The sequence below is a fragment of the Egretta garzetta genome, unplaced genomic scaffold (genome assembly GCF_000687185.1).
Source record: "Egretta garzetta isolate BGI_Z169 unplaced genomic scaffold, ASM68718v1 scaffold68, whole genome shotgun sequence".
Classification (NCBI taxonomy): Eukaryota; Metazoa; Chordata; class Aves; order Pelecaniformes; family Ardeidae; genus Egretta; species Egretta garzetta.
Window position 1 is genome coordinate 4,090,688 of NW_009260774.1, and position 25,143 is coordinate 4,115,830.

A 25,143-nucleotide genomic window follows, 5' to 3' on the forward strand; every position below is an offset into this window, starting at 1 on the left:
AGAGGAAGTTAAGGAAAGGATGGGAGAACTGTTGCAAGTGTTAGATCTTGTAGCTCATAAAGGATAGGAAACTTCATCCATCCTGCCTAAGGATGTTACATGCATGGAAAGGAAGGGGAGGAGAAGGCAACCAAATCATCATTTTTTTGATATGATTTGATTCTGGTTTGGCTTTTTGTTAGACCTCTTTATTCTGTACTGAAACAAGTAGTTCTCTCGACATCCAGAGAAGATCTGAGGGCATTAAAAGAACCACAGGATTTGTGACAATCCCTCTTCACAGAACAGCTCAGAGTTACTCACTTGCATCAGGCAGTGAGATGCATATTCCCCTGAGTCACTCGCATTTGACTGTCTGAAGTCATAAAAGAAAATGCCACAGGAACACATCCTCGGTATTACTTTACTAGGCTGGAAGAAGTGCATTATTCATTAAATGTAAATCACATGCAGTTATTAGCCTTTTTGTTTAGGCTTACAAATTCCTTGTCCTATTAATGCGTGGGATCACATGAGAATAACTCATCTAGATGTTAGTGAAATAATCATGTCATAAGAAGTACCTATACTGTGATTATATCAGTCTCTGCAAAATCTACTGAGAAGTTAGGGCAGTGATGAGTTTGCTTGGTTAGGTATAGGATTATGGTTATGCACATCTTGCTTCTGTAGACCAAGCCTGCTGAAAAAAATGAACACAAAAAGATCTTTCTGTTCCTTAAATCAACTATGTCCCTTCAAAACTTTCCTTTTTCTCCCTTGCAGTTCCTTGAAATCTCCCTCCCTTTAATCTATATCTGGAATATACCTCTGAGGCATGCCCATCTCACCCATCTCTTCTCCACATCCCTCAACTGTGTTTGTCAGGAATGTCATTCGATCAGAAACTCATTCGGTTCAACTGTATTTGTATATGCAGAGATGAAATACTGAAGTACTTTATGCACGAAGACTAGTGGGTGACACACACTCTGAAGTATTTATTGTTTGAAGTTAGGCAGTTGACAGTCTCCCCATTTCCCCCCATCTGTATTTAACTTTCTACCCTCTTCAATTTTCTGGTGGTTCTTCCCCCCCATAAAAAAAAAATGACATGTGAACATTCCCTGAAGTTTTGGAATTGATCAAATATATATTTGTGATACAGATGCTTAGACAAAGAGATGACGGATGAATAAATGGCCTTGAAACCTCCATTAATAGAAATGCACTGAAAAGTTTTAACACAAATATGCAGTTAAAATACATATACACAAATTGACTATGACATGCGTTTTAGAAAGCACCTGTTGGTTATAGTCATTAATACATTTTTCCCAGGATAGCTGCAGCAGGATTACAGTAAATATGTGTGCTTCATGATGGTGTATTTTTATCATCTTCTATAGGGACCGTATGTTATAAATACTAGGAATGTCTAGAATGTTTACTGTATTTAAAAATAGAGAAGAAAGTGCGTGATGTTTAGCTGAACAGCAAAAATGCATTTTTAAGCTTTACAAGAAAATAAACAATGTCTCTGAAGTGGTTTTATTTTACAGTATATCCAAACAAGGCTTTTTGGTAATTTTGAGATTTTGTCAGCTTTCTAGATTTTTATCAAATGTCTGATTATTTTGGAAATGTGGCAACATGCCAGTTCTGTTATGGTTATAGTAGAGGACTTTCTTCTATTTAAAGATTTTCTAACCACTCCCTTTACAGTAATTCTGCTTAGATTATCTTATAATTTCGTGTGCTGTATGTTAGTTAGGAAGGTTATTCCACATCTGCGAAGTCTTGAATTTTCTCAGAGGTGGACTTTTCACAAAAGAGCATTTCTTAACACCGAAGCAGAGTCCCAAGGTCTCTCATTCATCCTTCCTCTTAAGATGATCTGTCACAACCTACCTTGACATTGGCAAATTCTGCAGTTTCAGTAACATGCAGGCCTCTCAAGAAACAATGCGCGCATGTGTTTTCGTGTGTGGTGCACATATACATGGACACGCATCCATGTGGAGTACTTTGTGTCCTTCTGATGAACCCCCAGTGATTTTATTGACTTCGAAAGTCATTTAAGCCACTCTCCCTGCCTCTCATTTGTGAGTGAAGGTTTGTGGGAGCTTTGAAATTCTGGGAGCTTTGATGCACCGTTGTATTTTCTGGACATCTGTGAGAGTCTGAGGTGGCCACTCTTCTACAGAGTTACTACAGCTACTATCTCTGCTCCTTAGGGTGATTCCAGATTAAGTTTAGACAGCAGTTACTGAACATAATTTTGAGATTTAAGCATCAAGGCCTGCAAACAATAAATGAGGGCACAGAGTAAGTATGAATATTAGCATCTTTCATTTGGTTGGGCTGGGAAATCCAACTACTGGGAAGGTGTTTTAATGGAGATACAGAAACTGTGCAACTGTCCATAAAATACTGTCTGTGGTGTAATGTGTAAAGCAGCAGAGGGTGCCAGAAAGCAGTAAGTTGTGGCTTCCATTGTACTCAATGGAAAAGGAAAGGGAAAGGGATGTAATCTTAGGGTGGAACAGGGTTCACATTGCGAATTTGACTGCAGAAGGGAGGGAGGAAGACACACTGCTTGTAAGATTAGCTCACATGTTCTTAAGACTAAAATAAACACCATCCAACAAAATGTCAAGCTTTTGGAGGTATTGTGTGGTGCATTATGCCTAGGTGACAGTGCTTTCCACTGAATCATCTTTTAGCAGCCATACATACCCAGTATTTCAAAGCTTGGCCCTATAGCAAAGAGGCTGCAAGAGAGTAGGGTAATAAAGTAGCACAGAATGTCCCAAAGATGTAGAGTGTTAATTACAAACTAATGTGGTAACAAAAACCACTCTGTCCTTCTGCATTTGTAATTGTTAAGCTCATTAAAAAAGACTTGACAACTTCTTCCTGCTCTCCTGATGGAGAGTAAAATACTAAAAAAATGATGCCAAATAAAGCTTTTTCAGCAATATTTCATTACTTCCAGAATATAATACAATTACAATGTTAAAAAATGAAGGGAAAGAACAGAAAGTAGGTGCATACTGAAATTACTATGATCAGTCCAGATGTATTTTCTTACTCTGCCCTTGATCTTTGCTGGAACAGGAGCTGCCTACATCTGCTGCAGCTAATGCTAGCCTGTTTCCTGGAGAGAATGCCAAATCTGCTGGATTTTACAGTATCTTTTACAGACTCACCATTCTGGAGTTTCTTGACTTTTATGCACACTATCCCATCTAACCTTGTTCTTTTATTTGGCAGTAATTATACCCAAAGAATAAACTCCTCTTTGAACCCTGTTTAAAATCCCTTCTACCTACAGCCTCTCCCCAGTGCCCTATTGCTGGCACACGTGAATGACCATGCACTGCTGCATCAGAGCAGTGGTCCTCCAGGTCAATATTCCCTCTCTGGGAATGGCAATGCGAGAGGTGACTCAGGAAGGACAAATGATCCTGGCAATTTTTTTTGGTCCGTTCTCCTTCTCTTTCCCCAATGTCTACAGTTACTGTATTTGGGGGATTAGAAGGTACTTTGCCTGCTCCTTCAATATTTGTTTATGCACTACTGTTGTGGTGACCACTTATTCCATGAAAAGTCAAAAGGGAGCATGCTGGATTTCTCCGGAAAAAATCTTCTGTCTACTATCATCATGTACACAGTCATGGAACCAGTTGCAGAGCAGTCATGTTTTTTCATTGACTGCGATTACTGCTCTGCTGCCTTGGCCCTGCTGTCAGGACCCCACAGATCTGACCAATCTGGAATGTCATGGGGTATCACTGGGCAGCTGAAATTGTGTTACTGAAGATTTTGGTGACACTGAACTGGATTTACATACTGATGTTAACTCTAAATATAAATTCTACTACAGCTGGTGACCCCATTATAGGCAATAGTATTAAGGTACACAAAGGTAAATTGGCTTAAGCTAGCAGTAGAACAGGCACGTTATCACAAAGGCTGCTTATTTCAACAGCATTAACTAATCCTTTCTCATATAAAGGCTCTTGATCAGGTTAATTAAAATATTAACACAATCTTCTTACGGTTTTTTTTATGTAACTTGTCTGTTTAAATCTACTGTGACCTGAAACATCATACACAAATCATTAGAATACAGTACAACCATTTTTGTTTCAGCAGAAATAAGTAGTATAAATACAGTAATCTATTTGGCAGCTTTCTGATGTGCAGGAATTATTTAAAACACTCCTAGTCTGAGGAGTCTGCTGACCATATGATCAACAGATGATCATATGACATAAATCAGAGCTATACTTATTTTAAGTTGAACTTATTTTATGTTGGCCCAGTGTCTGGATATGAATTAGTCTGGGCAGGGTTCAGTTTCAGAGTTAGTCCAAGATACATTTTTTTTCGTTAGGACTTGGTTGTATTCAATCTCACAAACTGATCACAAATAATTTTTGCTTTTCGAAGAGTTTATATCAACTTAAACCATTTGTTTACATATGCAGTTCTTAGCAATTCTTTCAGGTGGCATCCTGACCAGCATCAAAACTCTAAAGTCCAAGAAGTTGAATCTCAACAGTCTTTCTGAAATAGAAATATTTTTGTATTTTAGCTTGTAGCTTTTGGCAGCCTTTAATTCTGTAATAATTAGAATATGCTTCGTTTAGGCTTGTATTGTCAGCTAATTGGAACCTTGTTTGAATTATTCATACCTCTTGATTCTTCAGATTTTCTTTGGAATTACAATGGCAGCATACCGATGATATTTCCCTCTAGGGAAGAAATACCACAAGAATTTTCTTTGTCCCAGGGTTTCCACACTTGAGAGCTGAGACCTATTTGCATGTGAAATGAGTAGTAGTTCATGCAGTTAGATAGCTACAGTTCTGTGTATTCTAGATGCACATAGCATAACCAGCTAACCAGCATCCCAGTCTAGTGGGCTGTTTTGCCTGTCACTCACAGATTTACTCAGTAATTCCTCCCAATAATAACTTTAAAATAGGGCACTTTTTTTCTGTAAAAGCTCTCACTTAGTTCATAGACAGATCAGCAGCAACAGTCCACAGTAAACATACGTGCAAGGGTGTCTTCACAATTCTTGTATAGATACGACTTCTTTTTGGATTTCTTAGCATAAACAGTTTTGAAAGATTTATATTGTTACATTGTATAAATCAATGTAATGGAAGATATGTGCCCCCTCTGAAGCCCAGTCAATGCTTATTTTTCAAGTAATACTGGCTGTATTTTGGAACTTGAAAACACTTGGGGAACTATTTAAAACTCCTTCCTCTTACACTTCACACTTCATTGTCTACAACTGGAAGTGAAGCGATAACAAGCAATAAGTGCTTGTTCAGGCCTCATTTTATAGGCTCGAGCACTTCTGATGTTTCTATTATAAGATTTGGCTAAGAATTCAAGAAAAAATCCTGGCCCTGTTGAACTTAAGAGCAGATATCCCATTCCCTTCTGTGGTTCCAGGTGCTTTTATTTTCCTTGACTGAGAATCTAGACACAAGATCTTGTGAAAATGTGGAAAATGCTTCCCATGGTTATGAGCATAGAGCAAAGAGATAGGTAACTGTGAAGGCTGTTTATAAGCACGGTATGAAAACATATACAGCATGACCTAACTTTTTTTTTTTTATATTATGCTAAACATGGTATAAACTACAATGCTTGGGTACACTAGCAAAAGTGAAAGGCTGAATTGGAGTCTTTCCCATTATCCCTCTGGCTTTTTAAAGATGTCTGGTTTAATTTGAATAGTTTTAATACCTGTGACATCAATTCATCGTCGATTTTGTTTCTTTTAAGTCTTTTTCTTTAGGGCTTAGGTCAATTTGAATCAGTAAAATGAAGACTAAACATAAAGGAAAACCAGCAACTTAGTTACGGTCTCTCCTGCAGGACTTCCAAAGTTCCAAAGGACCAGCCACATAACTTTAGACCTACAGAAATCTCTGGGCTGTTCTTTTAGAAGTTACTATTAACAAGTATTTTTTATCACTTTTCTTCTGATGAGCTCAATGTTCTATAAATATTTTCCAGGGTAATATGTAAAATAAATCTAATGAAAAACCTATGAGAATGTTTATAAAATCAAAAGGCCAGAAGGATAGGAGCAAATTGTTAGTGTCTCTCCTGCACAAGCTGTAGCATTATGACTTCTGGTGTAGTCAAGAAGGAGGGTTCAGAAAGCATAAAGTGCTTCTGGATGGATTCCATTTGCAAAGTTCAAGAGATGCAGTGAAATGCCCCATAATTTACCTGTTTACTTATCTTTTAAAGGATTCATCCTGTCACTGGTTGTAATTGCCCTTACTGCTAAAAGCTGCTTTTTCTGATGAGCTAAATGAAGTTGCTATGTACTAAACAGTGGTGAAGGAAAGAACTGGAATGCTTTCAAAGGTTTAATTAAACCTAGTAAATGAACACTCTGTTGTAGGCTCTCTTTTGACCTAATGGAGAGAAACTCCTCTGTCTTAAAGAAGCGTGCATTTTCACATTGCCCTCCAACTTTCGGAAGTTGCCAAATTCCATAAACATTTAGACACTGGTACCCTGCTGACTCAGAAGCGTTGCATAACTAAAAACAAGATTGTAGACAGGCTCACTAAAGTGATGCATTGCTTTAAAGAACACTGTGTTTAAACAGAGTTCCTTTTATCATTGCCTTAAAAAAGTCCTCCCAGGGTAGTATTTATCTTCAATTTTGTGTTCTTAGTGCATGTGTAGGGCTCTTTCACAGTGGTGGTGGCCACAGGCCTGCAGAGATGAGAGCACTGAAGTAGGGATTTACTTTGAGACTCTGGAAGAGAACTTTTGCCTGGTCTTTTCTTTTGATCCATGCTACTGTGGGGTTGTATTTTAGCTTTCTAAGAAATTAATGCAAGATACAGGACTCCAAATCGAGGAGTCTATTCAGGACCAAATCCAGCCCTATATTCCAATCAAAAATCCAACACTTCCTTCTCACAATCTCTATTATAGCAGCACAAAAGCACTTCAGAATGTACCATCGTTGTATTTTGTACTTTACGATGTCTGCTGTAGAGGCTACTGTATAGAAATGGGTAGAGCAAATGCAGACAAGACACAGAAGGAAGAGTAGGTAAGAAAAGAAGACAAGAGAAGCAAGATCACACCATTATATAGATGAACAGAGTAAAATTATGCATTCTTCTCTTATGTGTTATTGGGGGTGTTTGTGGATAGAGCTTTTTTGGGTTTTATATGAAAATGACCAGCAGATGTTCATAATAATCAGTTTGGCCATCTAAAAATTATGATTAGGATTAATGCTTTTATTTAGAATAACAGAATTGTTCATTTCATTAACTTGCTGATGTGTACAAAGACCACCCAAATTGTATTTGACATTACAGAGATTATCTCCCACTCACCCCAAGCTTTCCAAGCACCGAGTTGGGGCTAGGTGAAAAACCTGCAATACTAGTTGTCGCTTTCATATTCCTGACAAGAACAACAATACGTGTCAAAAGGAGTCCACTGTAGCATTTTCTTAAAAACAATACACAATCCAGCTCATATTCTGACCTCAACAGTGACCTCATTCATTCTTTTATCAGCAGGTCAGTACATATGTCTGTTGAATTCTCCAGGTATTTGAGAAGTTAATTTGTTTTCACATTTCTGGGTTTACTGGTCATATTTCGTGTTTGGAGTGTGTGCTGGAAGAATTTGATGTACGTGTTCCTTAATATCTGTTGGAAAAGGAAGTGGAAGGTATTTCAGTTTTAAATAACACCATCATCCTTTCCTCAAAAAATAACTAATAATTAAATAACTCCAGCATCATTTCCTAAAAATTTTTGCCTGGGAGGCCTTCTACATACCAGTAGTTATTATCCTCTAAGGTAAAATTCTCCCCAAATGCCTCCAGTAAATCAGTTTTTAATTTGCATATATGGTCTCTTACTGCAAAGTCAATGCTCAGTTTGGAACAGTTTTTTGGACTGATGTTACATAGTTCACTGATAGTTATTTTCATTAAATGCTCCTTAAATTATTTTATTGCAAGTAATAAGGAGTTAGTTAGAAAAAAGTTAAGCCGAATATGTGTGCGTGTCAGTGTATTCTGCTTAACACCCTGAAATGCATTATAATTTCCACTGAAATATGGAATGTGCCTTGCATCTGGGTGAGGTAACAAGCCACGTGCAACAGCAAGTCAGCAGAATGCACTTAATATCTCCCAGCAGGACTGCTAACACCTGTTTTATCTGGGTGGGTTTTCAAATTTACACCACCCACGGAAACTTGACATTGACTTCTAGTATAGTTACAAAAATTATTGCAATAAGCTGTCATGTTAGGAGCTTGGGGGAAATAAATTATCAGGACATAAACAATGTGATTTTTAAGTCTCTGCTCTTCTTTGTGCCTTTGAAAGTTTCACTGGAGAGCTTGTTTATCTCCCGATTTTCCCTTTCTTCAGATTTCCCCCATTTCTACAAGGTGAACTGAGAATTCCTGGCAAATTTTACCCAGTCTTAACAGTCTTTGGTCAAGGGAACAGTGCAACATGCAGCCTACCATACCAGGATCTTGCATAGAGACTGCAGATTTGAAACTAAAGATGTTCCTCAGTTGGGTCACTATAAATTTTGCATCGTTCTGGCCCACATTTCTTTCCATTGCATTTACTTCGGGATTTGGAAGAATCTGGATGAATTCTCTGCTCTTCAGTGTGTCCTTATTGAGTAGAAGTAGTAGTAAAAAATATTTTTTATTACATAAAAATACTACATACAGCTTCTTCACAGGCAATCTTGATGGAAATATAAGACCTTCAGACATTCTTGCTCGATACTAAAAATCTATTAGTATTAATTTAATAAACACATAGATATGTTAATAAGCATACCCAGCTTTAAATATGCAAGAGACAAGAAAGCAAATGGCTTGCTTTCAGATCTGTTAAACTAGTTTAACCTGTGCAATATAAAAAGAAACCAGTCTGCTTATTACAGTTCAACTAGAATACTTGTAAAATGATCCCATAGGAATTTATTTCGCATTGTTGCCTTTGAAAGTCTTTAACCCAACTCTTTTGTTCTAGCTATAGTAGAGATAAAGTTGAGAAAAAAGTGTTTTCTGCAGCAGGATCCTCCCTTTTGGAATGTGTAGGAATCAGCTACTGGGGATAACATACAGCAATACATGTAGTGAAAATGCTACAACAATTCTGTAAGTAAAATTTTGTGACAGCTTTTCACGGAAAACAGGTAAATCAACAACAATGCTAAAGTGAACAGAGCACATGGCATAGAAGGTGCTTCTTATAATGATTGAGGTTACCGATCAGTACTTTTACAAATAATTAAAATATGTTATAAAAATAAATCATAATTGCTTAGATACATTCTGTCTCACAGAATATGTACAATTATAAGGGCATTAGGGATTTTTTTATATTTTAATTGTATTACCCTCTGCAAATTTTTCTAAAGATGTGAGCAGAACTTCAGATGTGCCAAACATCTGTTTTCAAGTGAAGAACAACAGGGGATTCTCATTATTGAATACTGTTTCAGTGATCATTTAAGAATTACCTAGACTCCCAAACAGTGTTCAATGTGTGGCATTTGGAGAATGGATAGGCAGGGGGAGAAAGACATTGGACTGGGTAATCCATTTTGGTATGCCAGTTCTAATCTGATAAGATGCTTCTGACTTAAGTTGAACCTTCTCCATGTAAGCTGGCTATCAGAAATGGTCATTTGGGCCCAATACACAGACTGACAAAGTCATAGTACATATAGATATCTACAACGCAAGCTTGCCAACAAGTTATCACTTGCTGGAAATGGAGAAAATTCTTGAGCTGCTTGATTTTTATTTTCTGGTGAAGGAAGTATTGGACCTGTGCCTATTCTGTACATGGCAAAAAAAGCCGAATGTCCACCTGACTGGTTTATGAAGTCTGGCTTTGTTAAATAATCTTAGTGATAAAAGTGAGGATGAAAGCATGTGTCAGTATAGAACTGCAAGCATATTCTCTTTATATGTCTGTCTTGTAGCTTTCTATCCCTATGCTTTAAGAAGAGGCAAAACAGGAGTACAAACTAGTGAAACCAGCTGGGAAGAAAACCCATAAGGAACAAAGTTACAAGGCAAACCAAAAATCTGGGTGTTTCCCACACCACAAGTCAGTTGTCAACAAGTCACAATGTGTGCAATGGATGAGTCAGTTATGAACAGAAAGTGAAATAAACTTGTCCTTCTCAGTCTCTGAGGACAGTTTTAGGTGTAGCAGGTTGTGCAAGACTGTAAATTTGGCCAAAAAATAGACCTTTTAGTTAGTGTGCATGTGTGTGTGTGAGTTTTAAACTGGTGTCTGTGAGAGTGTTCATGACCACTTGTCATATTGTTCTCTATTATGCAAGGGAAGATTGGAGTTTAGGCCATGGCCACCTTGAAATATTTTCCAGTTTCTTCCAGAGTATTCTATATAACTAAGTCTACCATGGACACTTTCATTTTCTCACCAGCTCCAACATGGGCACCAAAAATGCTTTTATCCACACATGAAGGGATCTCAGTTGCTTGCTGGAATCTCTGTTCTTTTTAGAACCTGCAGTTAATACTCAATCACTGGAACTTCACCTACTACTAAGAAAGTAGCCAGAACTCAAAAGCTAGTGTGTCTTCTTCCATGCTCAGTTCATGTGAACGTCAGACACACAAACAGTATCGCTCTTCCAGTTTTCATTTTATACATTTTATGCAGCATGTGTATTGTGAATATTTAGAGTCCAGGATGCTACCTGTAAGGGTCAAATTGTATTTTCATTTGATTTTGATTCTACTATTGCTACAGAACTTGAATGAGAATGAGCTGTCTAATAACAATAAATTATTTTCTAATTCTGCATTCATTTAAATCTATTGACCTCCACAAATTTTATTAGTGATGAATATCCATGGGAAAGAAAGAATGAAATACAGTTCTCTCAAATCAGGTTAATACTCTGGGGAAATTTAGGAGGAAATCTTGCTGGTAAACTGTGTTTGAAATACAGTTACTGTGACACAGAATATCTCATGTCATAATACTAATCTCAGAGGAGTACTATTTAATGTTGTATTCAAAAAAGCAACAAATATTGAAGAGTTTTATGGGGTTTCTGTGCTCTGGAAGGTGTGCATATATGCGACTTTCTGTGTTTCTGTGGCAGACTGTTTCCATGTGTGTCCCTAACCAGCTGTCAGCAACATTAGAAAACTTCTACAGAGCAAATCCTTTGCTAAATTTTATCTGGGGCTTTGGGTCATGAATCAGAATGTCAAAACACACAGAGCAATGGAAGATAGTGCTGAATGAAGTGCTAACAGAAATTACTGGTTTACTTTTGCTGCCAAAATAATTAAGAGTATTTTAGGAGCATGTATGTATAGAAACATTCTGTAAGAATAAGGTGTCATATTTATAAATGTGTCCCATTCTTCAGTGGGAGGAATCCAGCTCGAAGTAGACAAATAACAACTAACTTGTATATGTGTCTATATGTTCTTGTAAACTATATTGTCATAAACTTAACAAGAGGGAGTTAGTCAAACCAAGATATTTTTCAGAGCTTCTTACATATATAGAAAAACATAATGCTGTATTAGTCATCATTACTTGTCTTCTGAGCATCCCACAATTAAATTTATGTTTGGAAGTGAAGAAAGTGGTGTCTGCCAGACAAAAGAGATGAAAGCTAATCTTGGTAATAACAAAACTAATTATAATAAATAGACGTATTCTATATGTTGAGTCACTGGTGAGTACAAACCCACAAATGATCTCTTCCTGTAAGTCTGCTAACTGCTGGGTATTAAGTACTACTGTTTATCTACATACAAGTCCCACAGTCTGGTTTAATGATTTATTTCTGTCAGTAAAATTTCAAATAGCTTCCAGTCAAAAGCAGATTACCCACAACTACGCAATGTAATGTTACAGCAGATTTTCAATGTATCTTCTTTGTATGCCACGTAATGTATTAATAGTATCAGAGTTGTGATATTGCTGCTTATTTGTACATCATTGTTTGGACTATAACGCCTTAAAAAGTGAGTGTAGAAATATCTTGGGTTCACTAATATTTATGGCGTAAGTATTGCAGGTGCCTTTTTCATAATGCTGTGTGTAAGAACAATATTAAAAGGATTTGATTTATGAGAGAAGATTAATATACTGTAAGCATAACTCAGTAGGCTTAATTTAAAAAGCACCAAATGGTGTTATCTACCTGACAACGCCCACAAATCTTAATTCCTAAATTATCATCCTCTTAGCTGAGTTTATTTGCACCAATGATGCTGGAGCTACATTTCAGAATTGGACATATTATTCTTGAGTTTTGATAAGTCATTATATTATCAAAGAGAGTTTTTTGTTATCTCTGAAAAACAATCTCATGTAGTATTGAGTAGTTGACTTTCAACATGGCTAATTGAATTGCTAAGTGGACAAATCTACATGGCAATGAAGGTTTATTGTATCATTAATTCTTTATTCCATTTATAGATTTTTAAGATTTTTATTATGATAGAGCAATTCAACATACTGCACTTCTTCCACTCTTTTGAACCTCTAATATAAAATAAGTGCCTTGGAACAAAAAATCTGGGGGATTGACAGTGATGAAGAGCTGTTGAGCAACAGTCTGATCTCGGCAACATCTACCTGTACAAACAAATTTGCAAATTTGAGGCACTTTTCTGTATCTTGATATGTAAGATTTGAAGTCAGTCTTCTATCCTGAATTCTGTACTGTAATGAAGTACATATTCTGCTACAACACTTTGTAGTGCTGATAATACTATTTGTGATAATGCTGAACGTCAGGTCTGCTATAAACTGGTACTTTCTACAAGCAAAATTTACTACAAAATCATGGGCATATGTAAGATACAAAATTTGTCTGCTGTTTATGTTGCTACACTGCAAAATCTTCAGCCCTTGATACATAAGCAGGTAGAGTTCTACATATACAATGTCAGCTCTAGGAAGAGTTTACCCCAGTGTATAATAACCCCACCACTAACTACTTAAATAAACATGGACTTCAGGGATTCATACCACTCTTGATTGAAACAGTATTGAGGAGTGGAAGCTGCTTGAAATCTCTTAGAACTTTTGTAATTGCAAAATTACTCTCATCTGTTAGTAAGTTTGAATAAAAAGTGTTTGGGGCTGCTAGGGTTTGAGTTCAAAGAATAACTGTGGTTTGCCAAGGCAAGAAGAAGATAATTAAAGCAATGTTTAGAGACACACTGAAAGCTTCAAAATGGAACAACTTTAAGGCTAATATTTTCTAGACTGGAGAGGAAAGAAAGTGAAAATAACCCAAGAATGTATTTGTGCATGTCTCATTGAATCTCCGAACAGTTCCTCGGAGTTGTATAGTAACTGCAGTTACTATCAGAAAACTGACTGTAAGAGTTATTTTCTGACATTTTCAGTGAGTTATGTGGCTGTGAGTTGCCACACCAAACTTGCTCAATTCGCAAGTCAAAACAAGACTTTATTATAAGGCTAACAGTGCAACCACAGTCTATTGTCTGAAAGTTGGCCACTGCTATTGCTTCATACCCCACCACCAAGAGGGATGACTTTGGACCTAGAGCTTCTATTCCAGTTCTCTTGGTGAACTGGGAAGCAAAACAGAATTTGCTTTGTAGTTCTGCAATATATTGAGTCATTGGTGTTAATGGTAATGACTAGTTTTGTCTGAGAGTTTAAGAGATGTGACTTCAAACACACACGCTGTAGAAGTAGGCATGTAACCAGGTGCCATTTCAATAGGATATTTTTCATATGTATGTTAAGGTTTATGTATTAGGCTTACTATTTGCTAAATATTCAGCATTGCAGATAGATATTGACATGTTTTCACAGCACATTAGGTTTCAAATGTTCCCTAATAAATTAGGTTTTGTTTATAGCTATGGTCTTCTGAACTACTGCAGAGGGCACATGCAGTTGTAGAGAAAAATTTCCCATCTTTGAAGTAGCTGATTCTGCATTATGGTTGATTCGGAAATTTAAAGAGACACTCAATTATACAGCTAATATCCAAAGAAATCTTCATTTCTTTTAATTTCTTCAGGACAGGAAAATTTCCATTCAAATAGTTTTCTTATGTAGTTGACATTGTTTAAAGGTTGAATAGGAATATTCTCATGGTGTGCATTATTTTCATGACTGATGCAGGGGTGTAGTTGGAGGTCAGGGCTGAGCCAGCCCAGTGCCTTGCCATTGCCACTAGGAGTGGCACCAGCTGCCTGTCCCTCCTTTCCACCTCCCCTTTCCTCTCCCAAACCATGCCTTACTCAGGCTAGGACGCGCCCTACTCTCTGCTGACTCCTGTGTTCATCTGACTGCACAGGAAACCAGAGTGACTAAAATACTTTTACCTTTTTTGCTGGGCAAGTTTTCTGTGTGGAGCTAGCTCCCGGTGTGCTCAGAGAATTACTGAAGCCCAGCGGAGGCGGCAGCGGCAGGCCCTCACACCTGGGAGGAAGAGGAGGTGAGGAAGAACCTCAAATACTGTGCTCAGTTTGGGGCCCCTCACTACAAGAAGGACAGGAGGTACTGGAGCGTGTCCAGAGAAGGGCAGCAAAGCTGGTGAGGGGCCTGGAGCACAAGTCTGATGAGGAGTGGCTGAGGGAACCAGGGTTGTTTAGCCTGGAGAAGAGGAGGCTGAGGGGAGACCTTATCGCCCTCTACAACTGCCTGACAGGAGGTCAGCCTCTTCTCCCAGGTAACAAGTGATAGGACAAGAAGAAATGGCCTCAAATTGCGCCAGGGGGAGTTTTGATTATATATTAAGAAAAAATTCTCCACTGAAAGGGTTATCAGGCACTGGAACGCGCTACCCAGGGATGTGGTCGAGTCCCCATCCCTGGAGGTATTTAAAAGACGGGTAGATGAGGTGCTTAGGGCCATGGTTTAGTGGTGGACAGGTACGGCTGGACTCGATGATCTTAAAGGTCTTTTCCAACCAAATGATTCTATGATTCTAGGAAGTGACTTACCTGTGTCACATCTCTACACCTTATGAAATGTCCTGGTTTATTTGTGGTTTTCATCATGGTGTAAGACTACATAAACATTTAAGAAAATGACAGTTACAGCCTGAGTTTCTGCAATTACTGTGCTGGGCCAGAGTTGGAGTAACCCCATTGATTTTACGATGGTTATTACTTATTCACAGCTATGCCTGTTGGTGACACAGGCCAAACTGATTTATGAAAGCTTTATGGAAAACCCCAGTTTTGGAATAATTTTAGTTAGTCTTAGCTGCAGAGTTGTTTCTGGTTTTGGAGTTTTTTTAATTGATTTAGTAGAGAGATCATTTCTCATCCCTTATGGTAGTATGTCCTTGAAAACAAGTGCTTGAAAAGAATTTTTTAAAGATGTGTTTACTAATGCTTTGGAGTTTATTTTCCTTAAAAAGCACATATCTAAAAAATTTGCAGGTATTTATAAGTTTATAAATACTACTGGTGGATCAAGAGAGTCTGTGCAAGCTCATAATATATACTTCTAGGGTCAGTAGTAAAAATAATATCTATATTCATTTCAGCTAATACCATTTTTGAGAATAATGGCAGAACTGCAGTCATAGAAAGATGGCAATAACAAAAAGCCCTTCTCCTAGGTGAGAAAAGATACTGCCAAGGATTGAGTAGCTTTTATGCAAGGAATGAATTTACACCTCATGTTTTGACGGTTGAAAACTATTGATATGAGGTATTGTAAAATATGTAAACATTCAAATAAAATTAACTGTATGGACTTGATCTACTGCAGGCTTATGTTTCTAGTGTTGAATATTCCTTTCTTTTTTTAATGTTCTCCAATGAAAATAGGTATTTAAAATATATCGTTAAATACTTTGTTTTATTTTTGTGGTCCTAATTGTCTTGAAAAAATCCATCAACCTAAAAAATATATTTTAAAATCAAGTCTGTTAGAGGCATTTGACACAGGACACCTATCTATACATAATTTTTCTGTTTTCATAGCAGCATATTTATAGACAAAGTTGTTAGTGAAAATATTATACATTTATATCTGAGTACTTGCTCCATAGATCCTGGGAGGGGTAGGGGAACCAGCTGGGGATGGTGACTCAAGAGAACCTTTTGGAACATTCTGGCTCCCTAATCTATTAGAAATAGACAAATGAAAGGAGTGAAATTAGTGCTGTGATTACTCATTTTAAAAGAAGTTTTATCCTTTTACTGATCTACGTTTAGGCTACATGTTCTCTTATCTAAAGTTCTCTGTAGCAACTGTAAATTTCTTCTAAACCACCAAGAAGTCAGCACCGTGTCTTCCCCTAAGCAAGCACTCTTTAGAGAAGCATAAACATTAAATAAATTGACATTTATAGGGTAAGATTTGAAGGAAAAAAATAGAGAATAAACCACTGCTGTGACATAATTTTCACAGATTTGTACATCATCACAGGGAAATAGCTTTGCTAACACATTTGTTGGAGGTTTTTCTTAAATTTTTTTGTTAACTCAGTCACCCACATATCCAGATCAGTGTCTATTCCTCTATAGATGCTTTCATTGCTGCTTGTTTGTAGCATATAAAATCCAGTTTTATGTTAAGTAGGTGGGTTGCTGGTTTGCCAGCATGCCATTCTGGATTGGGCATTTATGAATTGTTTTTAAGCACCAAAGCAGACAATGAAAGCTTTATATCAATTCCCCAATTAGCAGTAAGTAATCATTCTTGTTAAACTTTGGTAAAGAGCTGTAGTATGCGATGAATGTAAAGTATTCATTCCTGGGCTGTTTCTTTTTTTTTTTCCCCTGCATTTCTACATTTTGTCAAATAGTCTTATGCTGCTTGTTATTTCTGTTCATATTGCAGATTGAGAATGTTGATGTCTGCCTTAGCTTTCTGGCAGCCAGAGGCGTAAATGTCCAAGGTCTTTCTGCAGAAGGTAAGAGAAACAAATCATCAGAACAAATAATAGGATTTTTTCTGAAAACTAATTTTCTTAATACAAATTATTTATACCTAAATACCAAACTCCAGCTGCCTTGAACTGCATGCAAATATAGATTAGTGATGAGTGAGAGAATTTCCTTTTAATTTTCCCTTGAAATTGAACCAAGAAATTCAGTATGTTTATGAAGCTTGAGACAATGTTTTAAAATAATATTTTTGTCAATAGTATTAATCTTTTCATGTTATCTCCACAACATTAGATAGGTACAGAGTTTCCCAAGCTTACTTTTAAACTTGTTTATATAAGGGATTCCAAACAACAAAAATGAATATAAAAACCTTGCTCAGTTAAGTAAACTTAGGGAAGACTATTTGTTTAAGCAAATTTATTATTGGTAGTACTGCTATCAGGATGAGTCTGAAAATTATCATATTCTTTTGGTGTCATGTATGAAGCGAAAGAGTGAATAGTCTTGCTGCTTATACTATAGCCCTTTTTGCTGTATTAGTCACCTCAAGTGATTGCCTCATGTGGCTACAACTAAGTTAATATATTAAATCAAACCCACTAAAATATCAGTTGTCTTAATTAGTATGTAATATTTGCCTTATTGGTGTAAAATTAATTCAGGTGGATACTTTATCTTGTACATTAATAAAATGTACACAAGTGTTTCTCCTACAACAAATTAGGCAGTTCTGCAAGGTGCTGTGCACCTCCAAAACCCCTCTGACTTCCATGGAAGCTGAAGGCAATAGGTATTATCAAGACACAACCCTGTATTTTTATTTGCTTTGTAGCACAACTCAAATCTAGAAGAAAAAACATCTTTTTCAGAGATGGTGATTTCAGATGAATTTTAAAAGATGGCCAGAGGAAAAAATTTGAATATTAGCCACTCTTTTATTTTAAAATTAACTCAGAATTATTGTCTTTCACCATTTCCCCCTTTCTAGAACCTTAGCAGGAGTGTAATGCAGGCATAATGTGTACTGTCTACTCACTTTGATTGTCTACATATGGAAAGCTCCTCAGCATATTTAAAAGAACCTTTTTATATATTGTAGATGTGTTGATGCATGAGAACACTGAACATTACATGTTACCGTTCATCTCATAGCTGTTTAGAACTTCAATTTTTTAGTGCAACCTTTTTTTACTTGCATATGAAACAACAATCACATGTGTGAATAGCATGGATTTATTTAATGAGTATAATCTTTGTTGTTTAATGCCATGACACCGTGTGTGAGACTTTTTTCTGTACTTCATTACATCAAAATCTGAGTGTATTCTGTACTACACTCCTTTATTCATATCTTTATTTTGCTTTGGAAAATAATTTTTGGTAGGATATAAGCTTCAACTGTGCAGTATTAAGCTCAAATACTACTAAAAGTAATAATACTACATAGTGTTAAATGCAAGGACTATTTTTGAAAACTTTCATTAATCTTTAAAAATGAATTTTAATAAGGCAGACCTTGAGTTCTGAAGTAAAATTAAAACTAGTTTTGCTGTTTTGCAGTTCTTCATGAATCTGGAGTAAATCCACTATATCTTTGAAATATTCCATACTTTAAAATGTCACAGAAGTGTGATTCCCTTAAATATACTATTTTTAGCATGTACAAGCCTGAATATTACAATTTCTCTTCAGGAGAAGAAATTGAGAAAAACAGACTTTTTTTTTTTTTTATCATGAAATTGTCAAGTTACCTTCATAGAGTTTTGTCAGCACATTTATGTTTAAAATCAATTAAGTTTAGAAACCAAGAAGTCTGTTTCTTGTAATAGGCTTTGGTAAATATGTCTTGTTGCTACTGGGTTATTTATTAATGACCAGAATGTTTTTGGAACAGTAAACCACGAGCTTAACAAGGTTGAAGACTTCACAGCCAGTTTCTCACCTCATTTTGACACTTGAGCAAGGAGGTCTAGAACAAAAGTAATTTTCAAATCTTCACTGCAGAATCTCCACTGGAGAACCCAATTGATAAATAACAACCCAGTTATTACAAAGAAAAACACTCCTCTCCTCCTCTCTGCCAATGTTTAGTACATATTAGCAGTTTCTGGATTTTTCCTGTTTAAGGGAAATCTTCCAACTTTAACTCATTTAGAAGTAAGGAAAGAAAAAGAAGGTCAAAACTGATACCATCCTTCTTTAGAAGTAGTAAACAATATAGTTTAACATTAAAAGAGCAAAATTTTAAGATAAAGAGAGATAAATGAGATTTAACAAAGGGGTTTTTTTCTGAGCATTAAGTGATGCAAAATCATAAGAATAAATAAACCAGTATCACATACAGAAAATCTTTTAGAATCAGAGCAGCTTAAAGATTGGTAGTTATGTGGCTTTGTCGGGGGGTGCGGGGGGAAGATAATTTTAAATATAAATTTTCTGTGTTCCTTGATAATGATTTTCATTGAAACTAATGTGACTGCAAAAGTCATTGTTGCATAAAAAGCTTTCTAATGCTGAGAAGGTTCTGTGTATCTCTGGCAGTCTCATGGGAATTAAAGATGCCGCAGCATCTTCATAGGGAAGATGAGAAAGTATGGAAACTGAGAACAAAGTTCCAATTTGCAAAGTATATTCCAGTGTCCAGGATTGTGTTTGCTTTTGAAGAACAGGTTGAGAGCATAAGGGCTCCAGTGTTTACTGGCCTGTTAGTGTATCTACTAACATTTCACCTAATCTTATTAAAAGAAAATTACTAAGATTTAAAGGACATGAATATGACAGTCATTGTTTATAAATTCTGCTTTAGAAATTATCTGAGAAAGGTTGTGTAGCACATACAGCTCAGTATTTAGATTTGCAGGGAAGGCAGAAAGATTGCAATATTTTATGTTAGGTTACAAGGCTATAGGCCTAATGAAAATCTTTCACAAGAAGTTCAATGCCAAAGAAAATTATTAATGAGGTTATGAACAGACAAATGCTGCAGATAATTTCCTTAAAGCCTCCTGAAGCTTCTTTTTTTGACACTGAGATAGTTTATGAGCAAAAAAATAGCATTATCCTTTTAAAACCTTCATCTTAGGCTGGGGAAAGACTAAGAGAGGAATGGGAGACATGAGGATGCTACTGTGGCTCACCAGAATTTCATACGGGTAGCTAGTTTAGCCTCATGTGAAAGCTGTCGTTCTGAAGTCTTCATTAATCAGTAATAGCAGTGTAAAATAGAAAGCTAGAAATTCAAGTGCAAAAATGTAATCACGAACCTTACAGTCACCTTTTCTAATAGGTATTTTCCATTGATCTCCATCTCTCATGTTCTTTGCAAATTCTTGTGAATGGCTATGAGCTCATTTACAAGACTGTTACCACCTCCTCTTTCCGATTTTCCTAGAAGTCACTGTTTACTCCCAGTGTGCACAGAATTTCCCCCCAAAGCAAAAAGAGTAATTTAAAGCCATGAAGTAGAAGGGATGGGTACGTAAGCCCAGAAAGAATTCATTTTTTTCTGAATACCCCTCTGCTTACTAAGAATATTTGTACTGTATTGAGGCAGGAGTATTCATTTCAGATTATGTATAATATTTAAGATTGTTGTACTTTTCTTTATGACCATGCACATATGACTCATCATGAGGACATTATGGAGATACGTATTTATTGCAAATTTTATTTGCAAAGATTATAACAAACAGTAAAGTATCAGTGATACCTAACATGTCCCTGATGTTAGAAATAAATGAAGAGATATAAGGCATAAACATGTATAGCTGTAGGTATGTACAGAGATGTTTTAGTATAAAACTGTTACAAAACTGAGGTCTAAAACCACAGTGTTTTCACTTCTTTTTCTCTTTTTTTAAATAGAAATAAGGAATGGAAATTTGAAAGCCATTTTAGGGCTGTTTTTCAGTTTGTCTCGGTACAAACAGCAGCAACATCATCAGCAACAGTACTACCAGTCTTTGGTGGAGCTACAACAGCAAGTCCCTTCACCTCCAGCTGAAATCAGCCAGTCCAAACCACATCAAGATATGCAGTCGAGGTAGGTTAGAAAGTTAATTTTCTCAGGTGTAAAATCTTTTTATTTGTCTGCTCAAAAATGACACAGTTTTGTGAAAATAATTAAGCCAGTTTAAGAATTAAAAAGACTGTTTTTTTCTTTTATTTAGCTGTTTTTGCAGTGGATGTAATAAGACAATATCTTAAGTTTTTGTTTGGTATTGAGCTTGAATTTCTTGGGAGTAAAGCTAGAGTGAGAACAGAGAACATTCCCAATTAAATTTAGTTAAAATTTCAATTAATTTTTAAGCATTCTTTCACTTTATTATTGATTATACTGTCCTTTACACATTGAGAGACTGTTAGCACCCCCTGAGGTTAGTCTGCTGGTTGTTTTCATGTTTTCCTCACATACCCAGTTCCACTTCTAAATGAACGATTTAAAATGTTTAGAAAAATACATGGGGAAAAGGCATGATAAATACTTTCATTTGTTATAAAATTTTCATCCCCACGCCTTCTGTTTTTGAGTGCCTAATTCTATTTGAATGTTTTTGAAAGGGAGAAGAAATGGCGTTAATCTAGTTTCTTTTAAGTGGTCAGTTTATGGTTAATTTTTAGGAAAGCAAAACACTCAGCAGAATCCTTAATTGCTGAATTACATTGCTTTCAGACTGAAGCTTAAAACATTTTTTGAGAAGGTAGTTGCTTACTGGCCATAAAAAAAAAATCAGTTTTAAACACGAATATCAAGTTAAATGAAAGGAGTCTTAGCAACACATACTTTATTGAGGAACTTAAAAAAGAGCGATTCACATGTAGGACTATGGAAAGTGTAGTTTAATGGACTTTATATATTGCTGTGTTGGGTTTAATACTTGTTTGATTTATTATTTTCTTGTTTAAATTTTTTTGCATACTTACCAAATAGTTGTATGCATAGAATGTTATAAGTTAATGATCTAGATATATTAGAAATATTAGACAATGATAATGAAATTTTGGTTCTTGATTCCATTCATATCTAAATTACACTTTCATGTTTATAATAAACATATTTCTTCTTCAGTTGAGAAAACTTTTCACACTTCAGCCTAATAGAAATATTTGTCTTGAATGCTGCAAAAAAAATCTTTATAAGAAAATGCTGCTGATGGCATTTTAGTTACCTCATTTGATACGAAAATTAAGATAGACTTGTATTTGCCTTGGGAATTACAATGTGAAATGCATTTTTTTTTCCTCTGCTACTGAAAATTAATGTCTTCGAATGCTTTCTCTGTAAAGTTTACTATTAATACGCAATCTAGGGAATTTCGGTGTGATCCTAGAAGAATCTGACCTCTCTCAACATTTCTGAAGCTGATTTTCTGATTTCTGAAAGATATTTAATACTGAATAAGAGGCAATAACATCTTGTTATTCAGAAATTAATTGTTTTTCCTATGATAAGGAAGGCATTTTGAATGTAGGTCTACAAGTGTTCACTGCTTTAATCAGTGGAATTAAGGGCTTAGCCAGCTTTGTGTAAATACCTTTGGTTGTTGTTTTTTGTTTAGAATATAGTAAAAGAACTGAAACACTTCCTGCTTTTCTAATTTGCCCATGATGAATTTGTTAAAAACAAAAAAAAAAAGTTACCATGTTCTTTTATACATCACCACTGTTGCAAGGAATTCCGTTTGTCCAAAAAAAGCTTGGAGCAAAGCAGTTGTTCACTATTCGGAAGACAGCAATTGCACACTAGTCTGTTGTCTGCTCAGGAATGGTAGACAACGAGGGGATGAAGGTTTTTTAAAGCTTTCTTTTTGTTATGATTCCTCAAGGTCTCGAGTTCCTTCAGTGCCCTTTTCTCCTCTTCTACTTTGCTATATTTAAATATACTTCATTAGGAGGAAAGGCAATCTTTCCATGACCAGAACCCCGGCAAGATGTCACTTCGTAAAGTGACATCTAAGGCTGATTTAACAAAATTTTTACTTCCATCAGTGTGCTTTAGACTTTCTACTTTAATGCCAGGAGTTTAAAATCATTTCAGTCTTTGATTAAATTTCTATTCATAGCTATGTTTCAGCTGCAAAATGCTTCTGTGTAGAAAATTATTACACTAAGATTGATACCATCTTTCGTAATTCCTATCTGTAAACTGCAAGCAAGAATTTTTCTGTTTGCTTTCACATATACAGAGTTCAATGTTTGTCACCATAAACTTGTGTACTGCCTGAGAGAATATGATTATTTCTATCCATATATTTTCCAGCAAAGCCTTTAAGGATAAAGAAAGGTCCCTACTTCCCCTTTCTTCTGTATGAAAGATTTCTACCTTCTGCTACAAATATGTCTAGTATTCTGAGCTGCTAGCAAAACAAGGAGCTCCACAACTTACAAACAAACAGAAATATAGAATTTTTAAAATACTAATTGGCTTTTTCATTTGTCATTGTTTTGAAGTAATATTAGGAAATTAACTTATAATAAGATGTCCCCTTCTAAGAAAAAATACTACATTTGAAAAACAGGTTTTCCACAAATAGATGGATTTATACAAGTGTACATTAATATGAACTCTCTGTGGTGGACTTAGCAACCCTTCTTTTCATAGCAGTCATTTAATTTAATTTAATTAATTCTTTTTCCCATCAGAACAAATATTGGAAAATAATTCAAAATGTTTTCCAAACAGCATTAATTACATAAGGAACCAACATGACTGTCCGATTTACAGGGCAGGAGTTCATGATTTAGAAGTTCCTAAGGAAGGCATATGGTTGCTCCATGGGACACTTGAGACCTTTAGGTATTTTTTGCCAAAAATAGTTTCATGCAGATACTTAAACCTTCCTCTTCTATTGGACAAAGAGTATTGAAAAGTGATAAAATCTAAGGTGTGTAATAAAGTCACATTCTTCTCCTTTTCCGTGTGAAATTAACTCAACAGATAATCTAACTACTATCAATACCAGGCTAATTTTACTTTTTTTCTAAAGTAGTGGTGATAAAATGAGCCATTTTGTCCTTTCATAGGGATGTTAATCTTTAAGGCAATTTATTATTACATATTTATTGTGCAGCTATGCCTCACTTTATTAACCTGTTGCAGTTCTGAATATGCTTTTAAAAATCCCTAATACTTTCTGTTTTCTAACATTTTATACTGTGAAAAGTGTTGGCATGTAGAAACCTTAAGGCAATAAATTACACATGGTTGGAAAAATTATTTGGCAAATGCACATAACCAGAGATTATTTTCCATTAACTTAGTCTGTGGTCCTTTATTACCTAGAAATAGTTCTTTCAGGTTTTTGAGAGGAACAAGAAAAATTATCTTATTATTACAGCAGAAGCCAGATAATTAATATAGTGGTGAACACTTGAATGGCACATTCATCTTTATTCAGTAATGGCCAAACTCTTCAAACCTAATTTGGGTAAATTTTCAAAGGTATTGTGAAAATTATCTTTTTATGCATATGAGTATTTTATGTTACTTAAATACTCACATATTTCTACTGTGTTAGACACCTGAGAAAAAGCCGTTTTCTTGAGGCACTGTGTATATTTAAGTTTGTTTGATATGTATGTGTGTGTATGTGGGCAGACATGTATGCAAAAAAGGTGGATGCTTTTTTATAGACTGTGTACTTTTTTAAAATGTTCAGTAAACAATCACATTTCATGTTGTAATTTAAGTGTTTGAAACTATGTCTTAATAATTGCAGTTACGTTAGGTTAGATTATTCCATCGGAAAAGTTATCTTCTTTGTTGCTTCCAGCTAAGGTATAGTAAGCATATTGCTTAATTTCAACTTGATTTCCTAGGAGGTAAAAAGCTCTGTGTGTGCTTTATTAAGCAAGTATGAAAGGGTGATGCTCTCCATTTTTTCAGAGAGAAATATAGACTATACATGGGAGAGGGAAATACCTCTGAGAAGTGACACAGAAGTTGGTCAGGATGCAGAAGTGGTAGCACTCAGGCCCTGCTGAAGACCAAGGAAGTTTTGTCATAGAATCATAGAATCATCTTGGTTGTCCTTGTATGTACAGGGCTAGTGTCTCACTCTCCTAATTTAAGAGAGTAGACCTGATGTTGATGATGACAATGATGGTACTCTCATCCTGATTTCCAGGTTATGATGTCCTCAGTAATGATCAGTGTCTGTGACCATTACTGGGTCTGAGCCAGTTGGGCATGCCACCAAAGCCAACCTG

General features: G+C 35.8%; 1 protein-coding gene across 2 annotated transcripts in view; it reads left to right on the forward strand.

Annotated features, from left to right (window-relative positions):
• NAV3 (neuron navigator 3) overlaps positions 1 to 25,143 on the forward strand; it is a 273,197-nt gene that overhangs the window by 93,003 nt on the left and 155,051 nt on the right. For both annotated transcript variants that reach the window (XM_009646282.2, XM_009646283.2), the window contains exons 4-5: positions 16,886 to 16,958; positions 20,800 to 20,977. In XM_009646282.2, coding sequence (XP_009644577.1) covers positions 16,886 to 16,958; positions 20,800 to 20,977 — 251 coding nt within the window. The remainder of the gene's footprint in view (positions 1 to 16,885; positions 16,959 to 20,799; positions 20,978 to 25,143) is intronic.